Genomic DNA, 21,183 nt, shown 5'->3' with positions numbered 1-21,183 from the left:
ACAGGGGGAATGCGCAAACTGCACACACAAACGCATTCACACGGCACCAGATGTCAGAATTGAACCGGTGTCTCTGGAGATCAGCCGGTGGGGTGGGGGGGAAGATGCCCACTCACATATCTTGGCCTTGCTCTCCTCGTTGCGCACGATGTAGAGGAAGCGGGGACTCTCCGGACAGAGGGGAAGCAGGGCTGCCTGAAGGAGGGCCGGTAGCACAGTGACCGCCAGGAGCAACGGCCAGAGCTCGTCCGTCCCCAGGATGACGTCCAGGCCGAAAATCTGCCAGTAAACGCCACAGAAACATCTCCATTAGGTCTGGGCCTCAGCCTGCCTGTCTCCCCAGCAACATGACTGGCTATTAGTTCCAGCGTATCCCCGCCAATATTTGCAGATCCACCATCTCATTTGGATGCATAACGGCTTGGTACGGCACGCACTTTGCCCATAACCATAAGAAACTGCAGAGTTGTGGGCACAGGTCAACACATCATGAAAACCATCCTCCCCCACCATGGACTGTCTACACTTATCACTGACAACACAATCAAAGACCCCCCCCCACCCCAGAGAGTCTATCTTCTCCCATTGGACAAGGGATAGAAAAGTCTGGAAAAAAACTTTCAAGTTCAAGGACAGCTTCTATCACACTGTTATCAGACTCTTGTGGAAATATGTTCGATACTTTGAGATTTTTATGTATTTAATCTCGTAATGTGACAAAATGGAACCTGTATAATCCCAGAGTGCTTTCTATATACTAAGTGTGTATGTGGCAGGAGGCATGTAATATCCTGATCGTTATTCATTGTGTAACTAAGGGGGTGGGGTGGTTGATGTACTGTGTGTGGCCTTGAATAGAACAGAAACAAGACAGCAGCTGCTGGGGTGGAGGTGGGGGTAGGAACAGACTCAGCCAGAACAGATAACAGCCAAAGAATTCTATAAATACGAACTTTATAAGCTGTAAAGCGAAGCCACCTGCTACCTATTGTAAGAAGCGGTGGTGAACTTCAACTTGCAAGTAATAAATGCACTTTTGATCCACTCTGTGCTTTTTAGTTCTTTGTTATAAGACCTAGTGAAAGACACATGGCACTCTTCAATGGACTTTTTGTATGATAAGATGGACACTTTTCCTCGCAATCTACCTCGTTGTGGGTCTTGCACCTTATTGTCTGCCTACCCTGCACTTTCTCTGTAATTGTAACACTATTATTGATCCTGTTATTGTTTTCCCATGTGACATGACAATTGTAAGCTAATTATCTATTTACCCTGCTTTGTCTGTCTTTTTCTAACCATACTTGCACTCATGTCCTAGAGGACCAGACCTTACAAAACTTGTTTCCAGACTCTCTACCCCAAGACCATTACATCCAAAATTCCACAACCCTGACCTCAATGCCCTACATCCAGGAATTTTTTTGCCCTTTTCCCAAATTCTCCGCCTCAGTGTCCTGGATTCAGTAACTCCCATGCAAGATTCTACAGTCTGATGTCCAAAATTCCAGCACTCTCTATCTCAATGTCCTGTAAACAGCATTCCCAAATGCCTGTCATGATGCCCCATATCCCGAGAGTCCTGAAACTTCTTCTCCAACCTCTGTTCTTTGAGATTCATAGATTCCGGCACTCCCAACTGCCAAGTCACATACTCAACATTCCATGATTCCCTGCTGCAGACCTTTACACCCCAGACTCCCTTTACTATACCTGAGATTCCCTGTCCCGGTGTCCTGTATTTGAAGTTTCAACACTTATGACCACAGTGCTCCTCATCTGAGATCCCCAGATTTCTTACCCCAGCATCCTGCATCCGAATTTCCTACCCCAGTGTCCTGCACCCATTTCATCCCATTGCACATCTGGAACCCCATGTCAAACCTGAGCAATGAGGATCCCGGATACGATGCCAAGCTGGTGCAATGTTCCCAACATTCCTCGTAAGCTGGTGGGTGAAATCTCTCCAATGTACATCGAGACCAGTCCGGAACAGATACCTGCCGGGACACAGGACACCATTAGCTCCCAGAATCCACCAATCACAGGGCAGGGCTTGGAAATCGCCAGCCAACTCACCAGAATAAGCACCAATGACAAAGCGGCCAAGGATGAGCATTTCATATGATTGGCAGTATTTCGACAGCCCCATCAGTGTTCCTCCAATTAAAGCAAGGCTATTGTTGACCAGCATGGCTCTCTTCCTATTGGACAAGGTTACATGTTGGTGAGCCAATCAAAAGACAACATGAAACAGAAGGACATTCGGACCCTCGCGCCTACTCTGATATTGACTGAAACCACAGCCAATCATTTACCTTAAATGATTACCTTAATCATTTCCCCACCCTTTTTCCATACCTCCCTTAATAGCTCAAAATCTTTTGAACCCTTTAATGAATCAATAAGAACACAGGAAATTAGAGCATTAGTTGGCCATCTGGCTCATCGAATCTGTTCCGGCAGTGATGAAACATTTCAACTCCTGCCTGAGGAACAACATGAATCGGCTCCAAGAAGCAACAGGTGCCATCGCACTGGCTCTGCACTCAACACTGGAACATCTGCTCAGCACAGCACCGAGACAAAGGTCAGGATGCTCTTTGTTGACTACAACTCAGCATCCAATACCATCATCCCGTCAGAACTAATCGATAAGCTCCGAGACCTGGGCCTCAATATCTCCTTGTGCAATTGAATCCTCGGTTTCCTCACTTGCAGACCCCAGTCAGTTCGGATTGGCAACAACACCTCCTCCACGATCTCCATCAGCACAGGTGCATTTCAAGGCTGTGTGCTTAGCTCCCTGCTCTACCCATTTTACCCTCATGACTGTGTGGCTGGCTAAGCACGGCTCCAATGTCATTTTCATGTTTGTTGACGAAACCACTGTTGTTGGCCAAATCAAAGGTGGTGATGAATCAGCAGATAGGAGGGAAACTGAAAATCTGACTGTTGCCACAGCAATGACCTCTCACTCAATATCAGCACGACCAAGGAGCTGATTATTGACTTCAGAAGAAGGAAACCAGAGGTCCATGAGCCAGTCTTCATCGGAGGATCAGAGGTGGGGAGGGTCAGCAACTTTAAATTCCTTGGTGCTATCATTTCTGACGACCTGTCCTGGGCCCAGCGCACAAATGCAATTACAAAGAAAGTATGGAGGGTGCCTCTACTTCCTTAGGAGTTTGTGAAGATTTGGCATGACATCTAAAACTCTGTCAAACTTCTATAGATGTGCAGTGGAGAGTATATTGACTGGCTGCATCAGAGACTGGTATGGGAACACCAATACTATTGAATGGAAAATCCTACAAAAAGTAGGGGATACGGCCCGGGTAAAGCCCTCACCACCATTGAGCACATCTACATGAAATGTAGTGTCCATCATCAGGGAGCCCCACCACCCAGGACATGCTCTCTTCTCGCTGCTGCCATCAGGAAGAAGGTACAGGAGCCTCAGGACCCACACCACCAGGTTCAGGAACAGTTATTCCCCCTCAACCATCAGGATCTTGAACCAGAGGGGATAACTACACTCAACTTCACTGGCCCCATCACTGAAATGTTTTAACAACCAATGGACTCACTTTCAAGGACTCGTCATCTCATGTTCTCGATATTTATTGCTTATTTATTTATTCATATTATTTCTTTTGTTTTTGTATTTGCACGGTTTGTTGTCTTTTGTACATTGATTCAACGCCCAAGTTGGTGTGGTCTTCCGTCGATTCTGCAGCGGTTATTATTCTGTGGACTTACTGAGGATGCCCACAAGAAAGTGAACCTCAGGGTTGTATACGATGACATATATGTACTTTGATAATAAATTTGCTTTGAATGTTGAACTTTCAAAAGTAGTTTTTCATCATCTCTATTCGAAATCTACTCCCCCCAAATCTTGAGGTTATGTCCCCTAGTTCTAATCTGACTTCCCAGTGGCAACAGCTTTGCTGCCTCTATCTTATCTAGCACTTCATAATTTTATATGGTTCTATAAAATCCCGTTTCATTCTTCTGAATTTTAATGAGTATAGTCCCAGACTCAATCTCTGCTCATCGGCTAACCCCAACTGTCACCTCCATCTCCGGAATGAACCTGGTGAACCTCTGAGGATAGAGTCTCACTAATTCTCTGAGGTCACCCTGGGAGACATCGCCACCATCCAGAGAAGGTTATCGGCCTCTCAGATCCTCCTCCAACAATCACCAAGGTCATGATATTTGAGCTCAGTACCACTCTGCCCTGCCCCTGTGTCTCTTGATTCCTTGACCTTGCAGAAATCTCTCAGCGTTTCAGGGTGGGCTATCCCACAGATTCCCCTCTCTATGCACGAGAGAGTCAGAATGAGAATCAGGCTTATTGCTGCCGACAGATGTCGGGAAATTGTAGTGCAAGATATTAAACTGACCATCAACGACAAAAAAAGTGCAGAAGGTGTACAGCCGGTTAGTGTTCATGGGTTCGCTGACCGTTCTGGAATCTGATGGAGGAGGGGAAGAAGCTGTTTCTAAAATGTTGAATATGGGGTCTTCAGGCTCCTGTACCTCCACCCTGATGAGAAGAGGGTGGTGAGGGTTTTCACTGATGGATGCTGCCGTCTTGAGGCATCACGGTTTTGAAGATGAGGAGGACTGTGCCCATGAAAGATCTGCCTGAGTCTACAGTCATCTGCCGTCTCTCGTGATCCTGTGCATTGGAGCCTGCAGGCCGGACAGCGATGTAACCAGGCAGAGTGCTTGCCATCTGTAGAAACTTGCTAGAGTCTTTGTTGATACACCAACTCTCCTCAAACTCCTAATGAAATATAGCCACTGACATGCTTTCTTCATGATTGCATCAATGTGTTGGGCCCAGGACAGATCCTCGGAGATGTTGACACCCTGGAACTTGAGGCTGCTCACCCTTTTCACCACCTACCATTCAAAGAGGTCTGTCAGTGGGAAGTGAGAAGAACACACACCAGTCTCTCAGTGAGGACAGCTGTGTGGTCTCCTGACTTCCCCCTTCCTGAAATCCACAATCAATTCCTTGGTGTTGCTGATGCTGAGCCCAAGGTTGTTGTGGTGACACCACTCAACCAGCTGACCTACCTCACTGCATGTCCTCTACAAAGCTCTGTCCTAAATGGCCTTCCTGTCATTGTGAGACGGTAACCCCTGGTCTCAGACTCCCCAACTGTCCTCACTACATCCTGCTCTCAGGCTCAGAGGGGAAAGTCATACTTTACCATCGGCTCATCTCTGGTTGTCTAATCAAAATGAATGGTGCAATTGTACAAGACATTGGTGAGACCACATTTGCGGAGCACTGTGTACAGTCTTGGTTGCCCTGGTGTAGGAAAGGCATCGTTAAATTGGAAAGAGTGCAAAGGGGATTTATGAAGTTGCCTGGACTTGAGGGTTTGAGTTACAGGGATAAGTCATAGAAGCAGAATTAAGCCATTCAGCCCATTGAATCCGCTCCATATTCCATCACGGTTGATTAATTATTCTGCTTAACTTCATTCTCCTGCCTTCTCCCCGTAACCCTTTATGGCCCGACTAATCAAAAACCTGTCAACTTTCACCCTAAATATACTCAATGACCTGCTCTGCACAGCTGTCTGTGGCAATGAATTCCACAGATTCACCACCCTCTGGCTAAACTATGACTCTTATAAAAGTCCTCCCCTTCTCTGTTCTGAAGGGAATGTCCTTGTATTCTCTTCCCTTGTTATATTATTTATTTATGCCCTTATTTTCTCCTTCATCTGCCTGAAGAGTGGGGAGCAAAGGGTGAGGGGGAGGTACCAGCCTCGGATGATGACGAAGAGGTGTATGGGAGTGATTTAGATCAGCTGGTTGAGTGGTGCCACAGCAACAACCTTGCACTCAACATCAGCAAGACCCAGGACTTGACTGTGGACTGCAGGAAGGGTAAGTCAGGATTCAGGTTTGTTTATTAATCACGGAGGCAACAAAACCTGCAGTGAAATGTGGCACTTTGCATTGATAACCAACTCGACCTAAGGATGTGCAAGTCTCGCCACACATTTTGGTGCCAACTTAGCATGTCCACAATGTTCGGCCTAACACTGGGGTGGCATGGTAGTGTAGTGGTTAGCTCAGTGCTTTACAGTACAGGCAACCTGGGTTCAATTCCAGCTGGTGCCTGTAAGGACTTTGTATGTTCCCCCTGTGGCTGCGTGGGTTTCCTCCGGGTGCTTTGGTTTCCTCCCACAGTCCAAAGACGTATTGGTTGGCAGGTTAATTGGTCACGATAAATTGTTCCGGGGGTTGCTGGGCAGCACGGCTTAAAGGGCCAGAAGGGCCTATCCTGTGCTGTATCTCAACAAATAAGTCAAGCAACAACAGCAACAGGAAAGAAGCCCCTTTCCCACCCACCCACTCACACACACACACACAAACTACAATCTCCAGTGGGAGAACAAGCACCAGTCCTCACTGGGGCGTTCAACGGTGGAAAGGACATCAGCATCTCAGAGGATCTGTCCTGGGCCAATGCATCACTGCAATCACGTAGGGGCACACCAGTGGGTCTACTTCGTTAGAAGTTTAAGGAGACTTAATACATTGCCAAAAACTCCAGCAAACTTCCACAGAAGTTCAGCGGAGACATTCTGACTGGTTGTACCACCATTTGGTACAGAGGCTGCAAATGCAGAGGAGCACAAGAGGCCACAGGCAGAGGCACAATGCTCTCACTGTCGAGGACACCCTCAGGAGGCACTCCCTCAAGAAAGCGGTATCCACCGTTAAAGACCATCTGGGACAGGTGTGGAAGATTGAGGGGAGATTTGATAGAGGGATACGAAACTATGAGGGGTATAGAGAGGGTAAATGCAAGCAGACTTTTTCCACTGAATCTGGGTGGGACGACAACTAGAGGCCGTGGGTTAAGGGTGAAAGGTGAAAAGTTTAAGGGGAACATTCTCTCAGAGGGTGATGAGAGTGTGGAATGAGCTGTCAGCACAAGTGGTGCACGTGCGCTTCAAAGTTCAAACTTCAAAGTTGAAGAGAAGTTTGGATAGGTAAGTGAATTGTAGGGGTATGGAGGGTTATGATCCCGGTGCAGGTTGATGGGAGTAGATAGTTTAAATGGTTCAGCATGGACGAGATAGGCTGAAGGGCCTGTTTCTGCGCTGTACTTTTCTATGACCCTCTTCTCATTACTACCAGCAGACAGGAGATTCCCACACTCAACGTCTTAGGAACAGCTTCTTCCCCTCCATCACAAAACAACTAATATCACAACATACATCAGTGACAATAACCCTGATTGTGAGCTTCATGGTCCAGTTAACCCCCTCTACACATCCACTCTCCTCATGAAGGGTTAATAGGTAGTGTTGGGACAAGGTAAACCTCCCCTCCCCCGACCCCATCTCAAGTCCCAAGTGTCCTGATGTCAACCATGAAGTTTTAACTACAATATGGCTCCTGGTTAACACTGAGGCAGTTGTGGTGGTGGTGGTGGGGGGCAGAGTTAGAACTAACTCCAACTTGGTCCTGACTTCCCCAAGCTCTCACCCCTTCTCCCGCCCTGGCCGGGCCTACCTTCCCAGCCACTCGGCGAGTGTTCCCACCAGGAACGAGGATACCATCCCACCGATGGAAAAGATGGCCACCGACAGGCTCCACAGCGTGGTGAGCACCGACTGGTCGATGGGCTGCGGGTGCTCAAGGCCCGTCTGCCGTCCCATCCAGGTCTTGTTGTAGCTTTGCTCGATGATCTGCAGTGGAAGGAGGGTGTCCCGGGGAGGGAGCGGGATGGAGGAAAGTCGGAGGTGGAGGAGGTTCAGTTAGTTAATCAATTTCAAGTTAAATTGTCATTCAACCATACACATGAATACAGCTAAACAAAACTGTTCCTCTGACAAGGTGCAGAACAAATACCAACACTCACACGCAGCACGTATAATTATGCCAGCAGAACAACGTAGTTACGAAAACACAATTATATAGCCCAAGTGCCTGAGTGGCATGGCCTGCAGGATGTTGTCCTGAAGCCACATTTCTGCAAGAACAGCCTGCAGCAGTTCCTCATATCACTAGTGTGGCCACAGATGAAGGCAAGTAACACACACACAAATTGATTGAGGAACTCGGCAGGCCAGGCAGCATCGACAGAAAAGAGCACAGTCGACGTTTCGGTCCAAGGCCCTTTACCAGGCCTGCTGAGTTCCTCCGGCATTGTGGGCGCGTTGCTTGGATTGCCAGCATTTGTAGATTTTCTCCTGTTTCTGACAGAAGAAGGTAATCCAGTTCGTCTCTCTCCAGGCGAGCACTGGAGGGCAGAGCCGGGAGGGGTCAGCCCCCAGCCCAGCGTGGAATCCAGCAGCACACAGCAGTGGGCATCATGATTTCCGATCCCAAATACCAGCTCAGGGCAATTCACAGTGCAGGGTACAGTGACCCACACTCACACACACACAAACAGACAGACAGACACAACGCACACACACTCACCTAGATGTGCCCACAAAGGCCTCCCCCCCCCCACACACACACACAATCACAAACACCCACATGCAGAGACAGACACCCAATCAGACTCACACTCACACTGGGGAATATGCTGGGTCCCACACAGAGCTTAGAGAATAGATAAACACAAAAGATTCTGCAGATGCTGGAAATCCAGAGCAACACACACAAAATGCTGGAGGACCTCAACAGGTCAGGCAGCATCTACGGGAATGAATAAACTGCTAACGTTTCAAAGTCCTGACGGAGGGTGGCATGGTAGTGTAGTGGTAACACAACGCTTTAGAGTACAGGCGACCCGGGTACAATTGTATGTTCTCCCCGTGACCGTGTGGGTTTCCTCCGGGTGCTCTGGTTTCCTCCCACAATCCAAAGATGTTCTGGTCTGTAGGTTAATTGGTCATTATAAATTGTCCTGTGATTAGGCTAGCTTAAATCGGGGGATGGTTTCTTAAGGTTGTTAGTGCTGGGGGAGTTAGTGAGGATAAACTCCCACTATCTATTAAATGCTCCCAATGGTGTGTGCCTCAAATAGCCTCTGACAACCAAGTCCAGCTCCTGGCCTTAGTTACTAAGCCCGGCAGAATCGTTTCCACTGACAGGAGAAGGGGCAAAGGCAGGTTACTGGTGCCTTAAAACCACTTGCCTCGGGCAGATGGGACTCGCCAGCCATGGTTGGCAGCTCATCTAGAAGGAGACTCTGAACTCAAACCTCCACTGCCTTGTGGTTATACCCACTCACAGAGGAGGCTTCGGGAGTAAACCCTGAGGGAAATATCCGGAGATGAAGTTCCTAAGGCAGTCCTACGTTGAGTTCAACGCTGACTGGCAACTCCTGCGACGCCGCTGGTGCCAAACTATATCGGTCTCTGTTGTTCCTTTGGGTTCATCAGATACGTGGAGTGGGGGAGAGCTTGCTACATGGGCAACAGCTTGCCCTCCGTATCGTACTGCCCAGGCTTGTGTATCTAGACAGCCAAGGGTGTAACATCCATGGTTGACCCTGCTCGATGGAGGCCGTAAGAATCGGGGGATGGCTGGGCGGCACAGCTCGAAGGGCCCGAGAGCCTATTCTGCGATGTATCTCAATAAAATAAAAATTAAAGGGTTTCGACCCAAAACGTTAACTGTTTATTCATTTCCATAGATGCTGCCTGACTTGGTAAGTTCCCGTAGCATTTTGTGTGTGTGTTGGGGAATACAATGCAGTACTCAAGTGCAGGAGATGGGATGTTATGTTGAAGTTGTCTACTACACTGGTGAGGCCTAATTTGGAGTATTGCATCCAGTTGTGGTCACCTACCGACAGGAAAGATATAAATAAGGTTGAAAGAGTACAGAGAAAATTTATAAGGATGTTGTTGGGTCCGGAGGACCTGAGTTATAAGGAAAGATTGAATAGGTTAGGACTGTATTATTTAGAATGTAGAAAACTGAGGGGCAATTAGATAGAGGCATACAAAATTATGATGGTTATAGACAGGGTAAATACAAGCAAACTTTCTCCACTGAGGTTGGATGGGACTACAACTAGAGGTCATGGGTTAAGGGTGAAAGGTGAAGTGTTTAAGGGAAACATGAGGGGAAACTTCTTCACTCAGAGGGTGGTGAGAGTGTGGAACGAGCTGCCAGAACAAGTGGGGGATGCGATTTTGATTTCAGTGTTTAAGAAAGGTTTGGACAGGTACATGAATGGTAGGGGTATGGAGTGTTTGGTCTGGGTGCAGGTTGATAGGAGTTGGCAGTTTAAATGGTTCGGCATGGACTAGATGGGCTGAAGGGCCTGTTTCTATGCTGTACTTTTCTCCAAATCTATACATTCAGGATCCCGTACAGAGACTGGAGAGGGAATATATTATGGTATTTATTCAGGGACAGTCACGCGGACGCGGAGAATTTATTATTGCTAAGGGTGTATTTTCACCTCCAGGAAGGAATATCATTCTTTGATGTCTATGTCAACCCGACTCAGAACGGTTAATATGATCCCCTCTCCGGCAGCTATTTATGTCTCTCTGGGTTTTCCACACACTTTCACATCTCCTCCTCCAGCTCCCCGAATCCAGCCCCTCTCCTCGCCATCTTCTGACAGCACCTTTAGGCCACGCCCTCTCCGAGGCTCCAAGCCCTTCACACTGTCAGTTCACTCCTGCCCAGACTTGGTTTGAGTGTAGAATGTTTAGTTTTAGCACTGTTCTAGAAATTGACTGTGTGGCTGTTCTTGTGCTCCAGCTGGTCTGTGTTTACTGATCATATCAAAAGCTAGGGGAGGTTTGACGGGGGAGTGCTGTGAGAATTTCCCCCACTCTGAGGGGCGCGGAATGGGGCACAGACTCGAGGTAAGGGGCTCACCCATTTCGGAAGGAGAACAGGACAAGTTTCTCCTCACAGCTGGCTGTGTGAATCGCTGGAAATCTCTATCCCAGACAGCTGGGAGTCAGAGTCGCAGAGTATACCCGAGGCAGGTGGACTGACCTTTGATCTGTGGGACAATCAAAGGTCAAAGGGCAACAGGCAAGGAGTTGGCACCAAGGCTAAGATCATATCATCCTGATCTTGTTTGTATGTGCGCACATAGTCTGTTTTCACGTGTTTGTGTCTCAGTGAGTGCACACACCTATCATAGAATCATAGAAATAGGCCCTTCAGCCCATCTAGTCTATGCTGAAACCATTTAAAACTGCCTACTCCCATTGACCTGCACTGGGACCATAGCCCGCCATACCCTTATCATCCACGTACCTATCCAAACTTCTCCTAAACGTTGAAATCGAGCTCGCGTGCACCACTTGTGCTGGCAGCTCGTTCCACACTCTCACCACCCTCTGAGAGAAGAAACTTCCCCTCATGTTCTCTTAAACTTTTCACCTTTCACCCTTAAACCATGACCCCTGGTTGTAGTCCCACCCAACCTCCATGGAAAAAGCCTGCTTACCCTATCGATACCCCTCATAATTTTGTATACCTCTATCAAATCTCCCCTCAGTCTTCTACATTCCAAGGAATAAAGTCCTAACCTTTGTGTGTCTTTGTGTGTTTAGTTAGTGCATATTGTAGTGTGTGCAATTAAAGTACAAGCATCAGATCAAGCACACATGCACACATACACGCGTGTAAATGAGCACACATGTCCCCGTGCTTAGAACAATGCAGTACCAAACCAACTAAATTGGTAATCAAATCCCAAACAAACTAACCCTTTCTGCCTGTATACTTTCCATATCACCACCTTCCCTGCACCTTCACGTGCTTAGCTAAGAGGGTCATAAATGCCTTGAACATATTTGCCTCTACCACCCCCCCACCCCCGTGTGTGTGTGCCCATGTGATGTCCTTGTGAGTGATTGTATGTGATTATCTGAAGACGTGGAGAAATAGGACTCATTTCAAAATCGGAAAATATATGTGTGTGTTGGCTTTCTCACCATCCGCCGGGGCGACACGGTAGTGTACTGGTTAGCAGGACGCTTTACAGTGCCAGCGACCCAGGTTCAAATCCCGCCACTGCCTGTAAGGCATTTGTACGTTCTCCCCGTGACCGCGTGGGTTTCCTCTGGGTGCTCCGGTTTCCTCCCACAATCCAAAGGCCTATCGGTTGCTAACAGGTCATTGTAAGTCACCCCGGGATTGGGAGAGGATTAAATCAGGGGATTGCCGGGTGCAGCTCGAAGGACTGGTCTCGTGCTGTACCCCCTGTGCGTCTGAGCACACGTGTGTGACAGTGAGTATGAACATTTGTATGTGTCTGTGTCTGTGGGGGTGGATGAGTGCTTGTCTCTGAGCGCGTGTCTGTCCACACCTGTATTTGTGGACAACAGCCTGAATTTCAGTGTGTGTGACAGTATCTGTTCCTGTAACAGGTCGCCCACCCCCCACATGCACACGGTGATGACTCCTCAGTTGTGGAGCTGCTTCCTGAACCTCTCTGCCCCCTCCCTCAGACGCCCACCCACCAAGCTGTGCTGGAGCCCCCCTGGGGAGGCAGAGCAGAGGAGGGTGGGGAATGGGACACCATCTAGAGAGGAGTTGTACCCCTGCGGAGGGCGGGGGGGGGGACACTCCCAGCTGAGCATGGTGGCCTCATCTCGCCCCGTGACCTTGACGACACACCAGTTTGTTTACAACCACCGACAGACGAGCCACACCCCCCCCCAACCCCCGTGGCCAGTCATGGGTATCAGTGCCACAGACACAGCCGTAACACATGCTCAGCACCTGACCGACTGTGTCAGCCCTGCCCACAGTCGTCAACACTGAAGCAGAGTTAACCCTTTCCCAGCACACTGTCACCCCGCCCATCTCTGTCCCTCTTTTCCGAACCTTTACCTCCTGTATTGCTCCCTTCTTCTCTACCTCTCCCTCTCTTTCTTTGTCTCTCAGCTTCTCTACCAATTTATCACACACTTTCCCTACCTGTCTCTCTCTCTCTCTCTACCACATTATCACACACTTTCCCTACCTGTCTCTCTCTCTCTCTCTCTCTCTACCACTTTATCACACACGTTCCCTACCTGTCTCTCTCTCTCTACCACTTTATCACACACTTTCCCTACCTGTCTCTCTCTCTCTCTCCACCACTTTATCACACACTTTCCCTACCTGTCTCTCTCTCTCTCTACCAATTTATCACACACTTTCCCTACCTGTCTCTCTCTCTCTACCACTTTATCACACACTTTCCCTACCTGTCTCTCTCTCTCTCTCTCTCTACCACTTTATCACACTTTCCCTACCTGTCTCTCTCTCTCTCTCTCTACCACTTTATCACACACGTTCCCTACCTGTCTCTCTCTCTCTCTCTCTCTCTCTACCACTTTATCACACACTTTCCCTACCTGTCTCTCTCTCTCTCTCTCTACCACTTTATCACACACGTTCCCTACCTGTCTCTCTCTCTCTCTCTACCACTTTATCACACACGTTCCCTACCTGTCTCTCTCTCTCTCTCTCTCTACCACTTTATCACACACTTTCCCTCCTGGCCCTATCTCTTCCTCATTCTTACACACCTTCCCTACTTCTCTCTCTCTCCTCAACACACAGCTTTTTTGCCCATCTCTCCCCCCCTCACTCTCATTCACCTACCTTCTTTTCCACTGCCTCCCACTCCATTTCTCTGAACCTCACGGGCGATAGAGACAGAGCAGGCTCCCTCTGATCCTGCTGAAACATTCCACCCGCTTCCTGACCCTGATCTAACCGCATCTCAGCCCAATCCCCTTGTCCCCAACCCATGAGAGACAGGAAGGGGTGCAGAAGAGAGGCAGGTGGTTGAGGGAGTGCGGGGTGACGGGAGGAGGTGTGCTGGGAAAGGGTTAACTGTGCATCAGTGTTGACAGCTGTGGGCAGGGCTGACACAGTCGATCAGGTGCTGGGCACGTGTTGTGGCTTTGTCTGTGGCACTGATACCCATGACTGGCCACAGGAGGACTTGGCTGTCAGTAGGTGTAAACAGATGGGTCGTTAACGTCACGGGCACGGTGGGGCCATCGTTCTGAGCTGGGAGTGTCCCCGTGCCCTTCGGAAGGGTACAATCCCTCTCAGGGTGCAGTGCCCCATTCCCCACCCTCCCCTGCCCTCACTCTATAACCCACCCCTCCCCTAGAGGGCTTGGGGGGGGGCCAGTCTAGTGGGTGGATGTCTGAGGGAAGGGGCGGGGGGAGGTTCAGGAAGCAGCTCCACAACTGAGGAGTCATTGCCGGGCCGACTATGTGCATGTGGGGGTCGGTGACCTCACACAGACCTGTCACATGACAGACATAGTCATGCACACTCAAATACAGGCTGGTCTCCACAAACACAGGCATGCAGCAACACTGGGACACAGCTGCATCAATCTGCCTCGACTTTACCTCCAATACTGGGCCACCATCAGTTACCCGGCCCACAGAGGACTGAGGAGCAGAGGGGAGGTGGGATTGTTGGGATTGCTCTTCCAGGAGCTAGCACAGACTTGATGGAGCAAATGGCCCCTTTCTGTGTTGCAATTAGTGGTTTTTTTGTCGGAGAATTTGAAATTTTCCAACTAAAATTTCTTTTTACTTTTTGGAATCTTAGCTCCAATCTCCAGAACAGGAATAAACACCATCTCTCCTCCAGTCAGTTCCACTTAATTCTTGAAAACATGAATCCCTTTTGTGCATCACAGTGCAGAGGAGTCATCGGATTGCCTGGGGGGAGCGAGAGCTTAAAAGGAGCAAGTGGAGGCAGTTGGCACTTTTTGCGGGCCACAGTCCTGAGGAGACATCAGATTGTGTAGAGGGAAAGAGATTTTAAAAGGAGTGAATGGGGGCAGTCGACACTTTTTGCACGTAACAGTCGCCAGGGAGACATAGGATTGTGCATAATTGGGCACTTTCCAAGGACTAAGAAAAAGAAGCTAGGTTTAACTGGAGCGGCTATTATGTGAGTGGGCCAGTGTTGGAGTGGGGAATTTGGAGACGCAGGCCGTAGAGACACACTTTTTCATTATGTATTCTTTATTTCTTTCTTATTGCACACTTGGAGCAGTGGGGCTGCCAGGCAGCATAGTGGAATGCTGCTCTTGTGGGATGTGGGAAGGCAGGGAGACCTCCAGTGCCCCTGACAACTACAACTGCGAGAAGAGCATCCAGCTGCAGCTTCTAATATACTGTGTTAAGGAGCTGGAGCTGGAACTGGATGAAGTCCGGATCATTGGGAGGCTGAGGGGTTGATAGACAGGACATACGGGGAGGTAGTTACACCCAAGGTGCAGGATTCAGGTAACTGGGTGATTGTCGAGAGGGGGAAAGGTGTTAGGCAGCCAGTGCAGAGTACCCCTGTGGTAGTTCACCTCAACAACACGTTTGGATACCGTTGGGGGATGACCTAGCAGAAGAAAGCCAGAACGACCAGGTCTGGCTCTGTGACTCAGAAGGGAAGGGGAGGGAAGAGGTGAGCTGTCATGATAGGGAAATCATTAGTTAGGGGAACAGAAAGGAGGTTCTGTGGATGAGAATGAGATTCCAGAGGGTATGTTGCCTTCCAGGTGCCAGGGTCTGGGACAATTCAGATCAAGGCGGGAGGAGAGACAGCAGCGCACCGCGCGTGCGCAGCCCTCTGATAAAAAATGATATTGTATCTGTTAAATAGGGGCCGTGGACAATTCTGATTTGATGAAGATGGACGTGAAAGCACAGAGGAACATCTGGAAAAATTTCTGAAACGCTCGTTCGCTGCTGTCATTACTGCGCGGTCGGGAATTTTTCGGAGGGAAGGCCTCAAAATCCCCGGCTTTGCCTGCTGTTGGCTACCGAGATGAAGGTCGAATCGTTCGGACAGAGATGGCGCTCAGTACTCGGTGTCGGAGAGCTGATCAGAGCTCGAAGTTCTCGGATGACTCAGAGTCGGATTGTGGTCGGCATGGCAGGGAGAGTTTTTCTTCCTTCTCCCGTCTGCATGAGATGTGGGACATTTGAGATACTTTGAACTTTTACTGTGCTCATGGACTTCTTCATCAAGTTATGGTATTGTTGCACTGTTGTAACTATATGTTATAATTATGTGGTTTTGTTATTTTTTTTTCAGTCTTGGTTGTCCTGTGTTTTGTGATATCATACTGGAGGAAATATTGTATCATTTCTTAATGTATGCATTACTAAATGACAATAAAAAGAGGACAGCGTGTCTTCATAATCTAAAAAAGTCCACAGTGGGAGCGTGAATAGCCCGTGGTTGTGGTCCACATTGGTACCAATGACATGGGGGGGATGGGTAACAGGGCCCTGCAAAGAGAGTTCAGGGAGTTAGGTGCTAAGTTAAAGGGCAGGACCTCCAGGGTTGTGATCTCAGGATTCCTGCCCAGGTCATGTGCTACTGAGGCCAAAATAGGATGATTGTAAGTTTAACACGTGGCTAAGGAGTTGGTGCATTGTTGCCACTAGTGAGACTTGGTCGCAGCTCAATATTCCGTTGTTTTAGATGTGTCAGAGCGAGAAGGGTTAAAGGAGGAAGGGGTGGCATTTCTAGTCAGAGGAAATATCACGGCAGTGCTCAGTTAGGGCAGACTGGAGAACTTGTCTAGTGAGGCATTATGGGTGGAAGTGAGAAATAAGAAAGGTATGGCCACTTTAAGGGACTATATTATAGACCACCCAACGGTCCAAGGTATTCGGAGGAGTAAATTTGCAGAGAGATTGCAGAATTTTGCAAGAAACATAAGGTTGTGACAGTGGGTAGTTTAACCTTCCACATATTGACTGGGACTCCCACACTGTAAAAGGGCTGGAGGGGGTTAGAGTTTGTTCAGGAAAGGAAAAGTTTCTGAGCCAGTAAATAGAAATTCCAACTACAGAGTGTGATAATAGATCTCCTACTAGGCAAAGAGGGAGGGCAGGTGACAGAAGTTTGTGTAGGGGAACACTTTGCATCCGGTGATCATAATGCCATTAGCTTCAAGGTCATTAAGAGAAAGAATGGGTCTGGTTCACAGGTTGAGATTCTAAATTGGAGAAAAGCCAACTTTGATGGTATCAGAAAGGATCTGGCAAGTGTAGATGGGGACCGGCTGTTTTCTGGCAAAGGTGCACCCAGTAAGTGGGAGGACTGCAGAAGTAAAATTTTACAAGTACAGAGATTGAATATTCCTTTCAGAATAACAGGTTTAGAGAACCTTGGTTTTCAAGAGATATTAAAGCCCTGGTGAAGAAAAAGGAGGCGAATTGCTGGTATGGGCGGGTAGGAACAAATGAGGTACTTGAGTACGAGAAATGCAAGAGAACACTTAATAAGGAAATCATGAGGGCTAAAAGAAGACATGAGGTTGTTCTAGCAGACAAGGTGAAGGTGAATGAGGGCTTCTGCAGAAAACTTAAAAGCAGAAAGATAACTTGGGACAAACTTGGTACTCTGGAAGATTAAAAAGATAATCTATGTGTGGAGCTGAAAGAATGGGGGAGATCTTAAATGGATTTTTTGCAACTGTATTTACTCTGGAGATGGAGACAGATGTGAGGCAAAGCAGCAGAGAGGTCCTGGTCCCTGTACCGATTGCAGAGGAGGGGGTGTTTGCTGTCTTGAGGCAAATCAGGGTGGACAGATCTCCAGGGCCTGACAAGGTGTTCACTTGGACCCTTTGGGAGGCCAGTGCAGAAATTGCCGGGGCCCTAGCGGAGATCCTCGGCCATGGGTAAGCAGGAGAGCTAATGTGCTCCGTTGTTTAAGAAAGGCTCTAAGAATAAGCCAGGAAATTATAGGTTGCTGAGTCTGACACCAGTAACAGAAAAGTCATTAGAAGATATTTTAAGAGACCGGATATATAAGTATTTAGACAGACAGGGACCGACGAGGGTTAGTCAACATGGCTTTGTGTGCGGTAGGTTGTGTCTATCCAGTTTTATGGAGTTTTTCAAGGAAGTTACCAGGAAGGCTGATGAAGGCAAAGCAGTGGATATTGTCTGCAAGGACTTCAGCAAGGCCTTTGACAAAGCCACACATGGGAGGTTGGTCAAGAAGGTTCAGTCGCTCGGCATTGAAGACAGGTAGTAAATTGGATGAGACATTGGCTTTGTGGGAGAAGCCAGAGAGTGGTAGTAGATGGTTGCCTCTCTGACTGGAGACGTGTGACTAGTGGAGTGCCGCAGCCGTCGGTGCTGGCTCCTCTGTTGTCCTCTGATCCAGTTAACCACATTATCATCCACATTATTGATCTATAATCAATAATGTGGATGATAATAGACAATAGACAATAGGTGCAGGAGTAGGCCATTCGGCCCTTCGAGCCAGCACTGCCATTCACTGTGATCATGGCTGATCATCTACAATCAGTATCCAGTTCCTGCCTTCTCCCCATAACCTTTGATTCCACTATCTTTAAGAGCTCTATCCATCTCTTTCTTGAAAGCATCCAGAGACTTGGCCTCCACAGCCTTCTGGGGCAGAGCATTCCATATATCCACCACTCTCTGGGTGAAAAAGTTTTTCCTCAACTCCATTCTAAATGGCCTACTCCTTATTCTTAACCTGCAGCCTCTGGTTCTGGACTCACCCATCAGCAGGAACATGCTTCCTGCCTCGAGCGTGTCCAATCCGTTAATAATCTTACATGTTTCAATAAGATCCCCTCTCAGCCATCTAAATTCCAGAGTATACAAGCCCAGTCGCTCCAATCTTTCGACATATGACAGTCCCGCCATCCCAGGAATTAACCTTGTGAATCTACGCTGCACTCCCTCAATAGCAAGAATGTCCTTCCTCAAATTTGGAGACCAAAACTGCACACAGTACTCCAGGTGTGGTCTCACCAGGGCCCTGTACAGCTGCAGAAGGACCTCTTTGCTCTTATACTCAATTCCCCTTGTTATGAAGGCCAGCATACCATCAGCTTTCTTCACTGCCTGCTGTACTTGCATGCTTGCTTTCAGTGACTGATGTACAAGAACACCTAGATCTCGTTGTACTTCCCCTTTTCCTAACTTGATTCCATTTAGATAATAATCTGCCTTCCTGTTCTTCCCACCAAAATGGATAACCTCACACTTATCCACATTAAACTGCATCTGCCATGCATCTGCCCACTCACCCAGCCTGTCCGAGTCACCCTGCATTCTCATAACATCCTCCTCACATTTCACACTGCCACCCAGCTTTGTGTCATCGGCAAATTTTCTAATGTTACTTTTAATTCCCTCATCTAAATCATTTATATATATTGTAAACAGCTGCGGTCCCAGCACTGAACCCTGCGGTACCCCACTAATCACCGCCTGCCATTCTGAAAGGGACCCGTTAATCACTACTCTTCGTTTTCTGTCAGCCAGCCAATTTTCAATCCATGTCAGTACTCTGCCCCCAACAACATGTGCCCTAATTTTGCCCACTAATCTCCTATGTGGGACTTTATCAAAGGCTTTCTAAAAGTCCAGGTACACTACGTCCACTGGTTCTCCCTTGTCCATTTTCATAGTTACATCCTCAAAAAATTCCAGAAGATTAGTCAAGCACGATTTCCCCTTCGTAAATCCATGCTGACTCGGACCGATCCTGTTACGGCTATCCAGGGGTGTCATAATTTCATCTTTTATAATTGTCTCCAGCATCTTTCCCATGACTGACGTCAGGCTAACCGGTCTATAATTCCCTGTTTTCTCTCTTCCTCCCTTCTTGAAGAGAGGGACAACATTAGCCACCCTCCAATCCACAGGAACTGATCCTGAATCTATAGCACATTGGAAAATGATTATCAATGCATCCACGATTTCTAAAGCCACCTCCTTAAGTACCCTGGGATGCAGACCATCAGGTCCCGGGGACTTATGAGTCTTCAGACTCAACAGTCTAACACCATTTCCTGCCTAATATAAATTTCCTTCAATTCATCCATTACCCTAGGTCCTTTGGCCACTATTATATCTGGGAGATTGTTTGTGTCTTCCCTAGTGAAGACAGATCCAAAGTACCTGTTCAACTCGTCTGCCATTTCCTTGTTCCCCATAATAAATTCACCTGTTTCTGTCTTCAAGGGCCCAGTTTTGGCCTTAACTATTTTTTTCCTTTTCACATACCTAAAGAAGCTTTTACTATCCTCCTTTATATTCTTGGCTAGTTTACCTTCATACCTCATTTCTTCTCCGCGTATTGCCTTTTTAGTTACCTTCTGTTGCTCTTTAAAAGTTTTCCAATCCTCCGGCTTCCCACTCATCTTTGCTATGTTATACTTCTCTTTTATTTTTATACTGTCCATTACTTCCCTTGTCAGCCACGGCCTCCCCTTACTCCCCTTAGGATCTTTCTTCCTCTTTGGAATGAACTGATCCTGCACCTTCCGCTTTATTCCCAGAAACACTTGCCATTGCTGTTCCACTGTCATCCCTGCTAGGGTATTGTTCCATTGAACTTTGGCCAGCTCCTCCCTCAAAGCACCATAGTTCCCTTTGTTCAACTGTAATACTGACACTTCTGAGTTTCCTTTCTCCCTCTCAAATTGTAGATTAAAATTTACCATATTATGGTCACTACCTCCTAATGGCTCCTTTACCTCGAGGTCCCTGATCAAATCCGGTTCATTGCACAACACTAAATCTAGAATTGCGTTCTCTCTGTTAGGCTCCAGTACAAGCTGTTCTAAGAATCCATCTCGGGGGGACTCCACAAACTCCCTTTCTTGGGGTCCAGTACCAACCTGATTCCTCCAGTCTACCTGCATGTTGAAGTCCCCCATAACAACTGTAGCATTACCTTTGCGACATGCCAATTTTAACTCTTGATTCAACTTACACCCTACATCCAGACTACTGTTTGGGGGCCTGTAGATAACTCCCATTAGGGTCTTTCTACCCTTAGAATTTCTCAGTTCTATCCATACTGACTCTACGTCTCCTGATTCTATGTCCCCCCTCGCAAGGGACTGAATATCATTCCTCATCAACAGAGCCACCCCACCCCCTCTGCCCATCAGTCTGTCCTTTCGATAGGACGTATACGCGAGTATTCATTTCCCAGGCCCTGTCCACTTGAAGCCATGTCTCTGTTATTCCCACTACATCATACTTACCAATTTCCAACTGTGTCTCAAGCTCATCCACTTTATTTCTTATAAAGTAATTGGATCAGCCAGTGTGCAGTTGACACCAAGACTGGGGGTGTAGTGGACAGTAAAGAAGGTCATCATGACCTGCAGCAGGATCTGGACCAGCTGGAAAAATGGACTGAAAAATGGCAGCTGGAGTTTAATGC

General features: G+C 47.9%; 1 protein-coding gene across 1 annotated transcript in view; it reads right to left on the bottom strand.

Annotated features, from left to right (window-relative positions):
- The window catches only part of LOC134346951 (solute carrier family 2, facilitated glucose transporter member 4-like), an 81,814-nt gene that overhangs the window by 24,367 nt on the left and 36,264 nt on the right, over positions 1 to 21,183 (bottom strand). The window contains exons 3-6 of the mRNA XM_063048844.1: positions 7,561 to 7,736; positions 2,080 to 2,204; positions 1,885 to 2,000; positions 117 to 279 (exon numbers count right to left, since the gene is read on the bottom strand). Coding sequence (XP_062904914.1) covers positions 117 to 279; positions 1,885 to 2,000; positions 2,080 to 2,204; positions 7,561 to 7,736 — 580 coding nt within the window. The remainder of the gene's footprint in view (positions 1 to 116; positions 280 to 1,884; positions 2,001 to 2,079; positions 2,205 to 7,560; positions 7,737 to 21,183) is intronic.

Source organism: Mobula hypostoma, chromosome 5, assembly GCF_963921235.1.
Source record: "Mobula hypostoma chromosome 5, sMobHyp1.1, whole genome shotgun sequence".
In the NCBI taxonomy this organism is placed as follows: domain Eukaryota; kingdom Metazoa; phylum Chordata; class Chondrichthyes; order Myliobatiformes; family Myliobatidae; genus Mobula; species Mobula hypostoma.
This window is presented reverse-complemented; position numbering and strand designations above follow the sequence as displayed.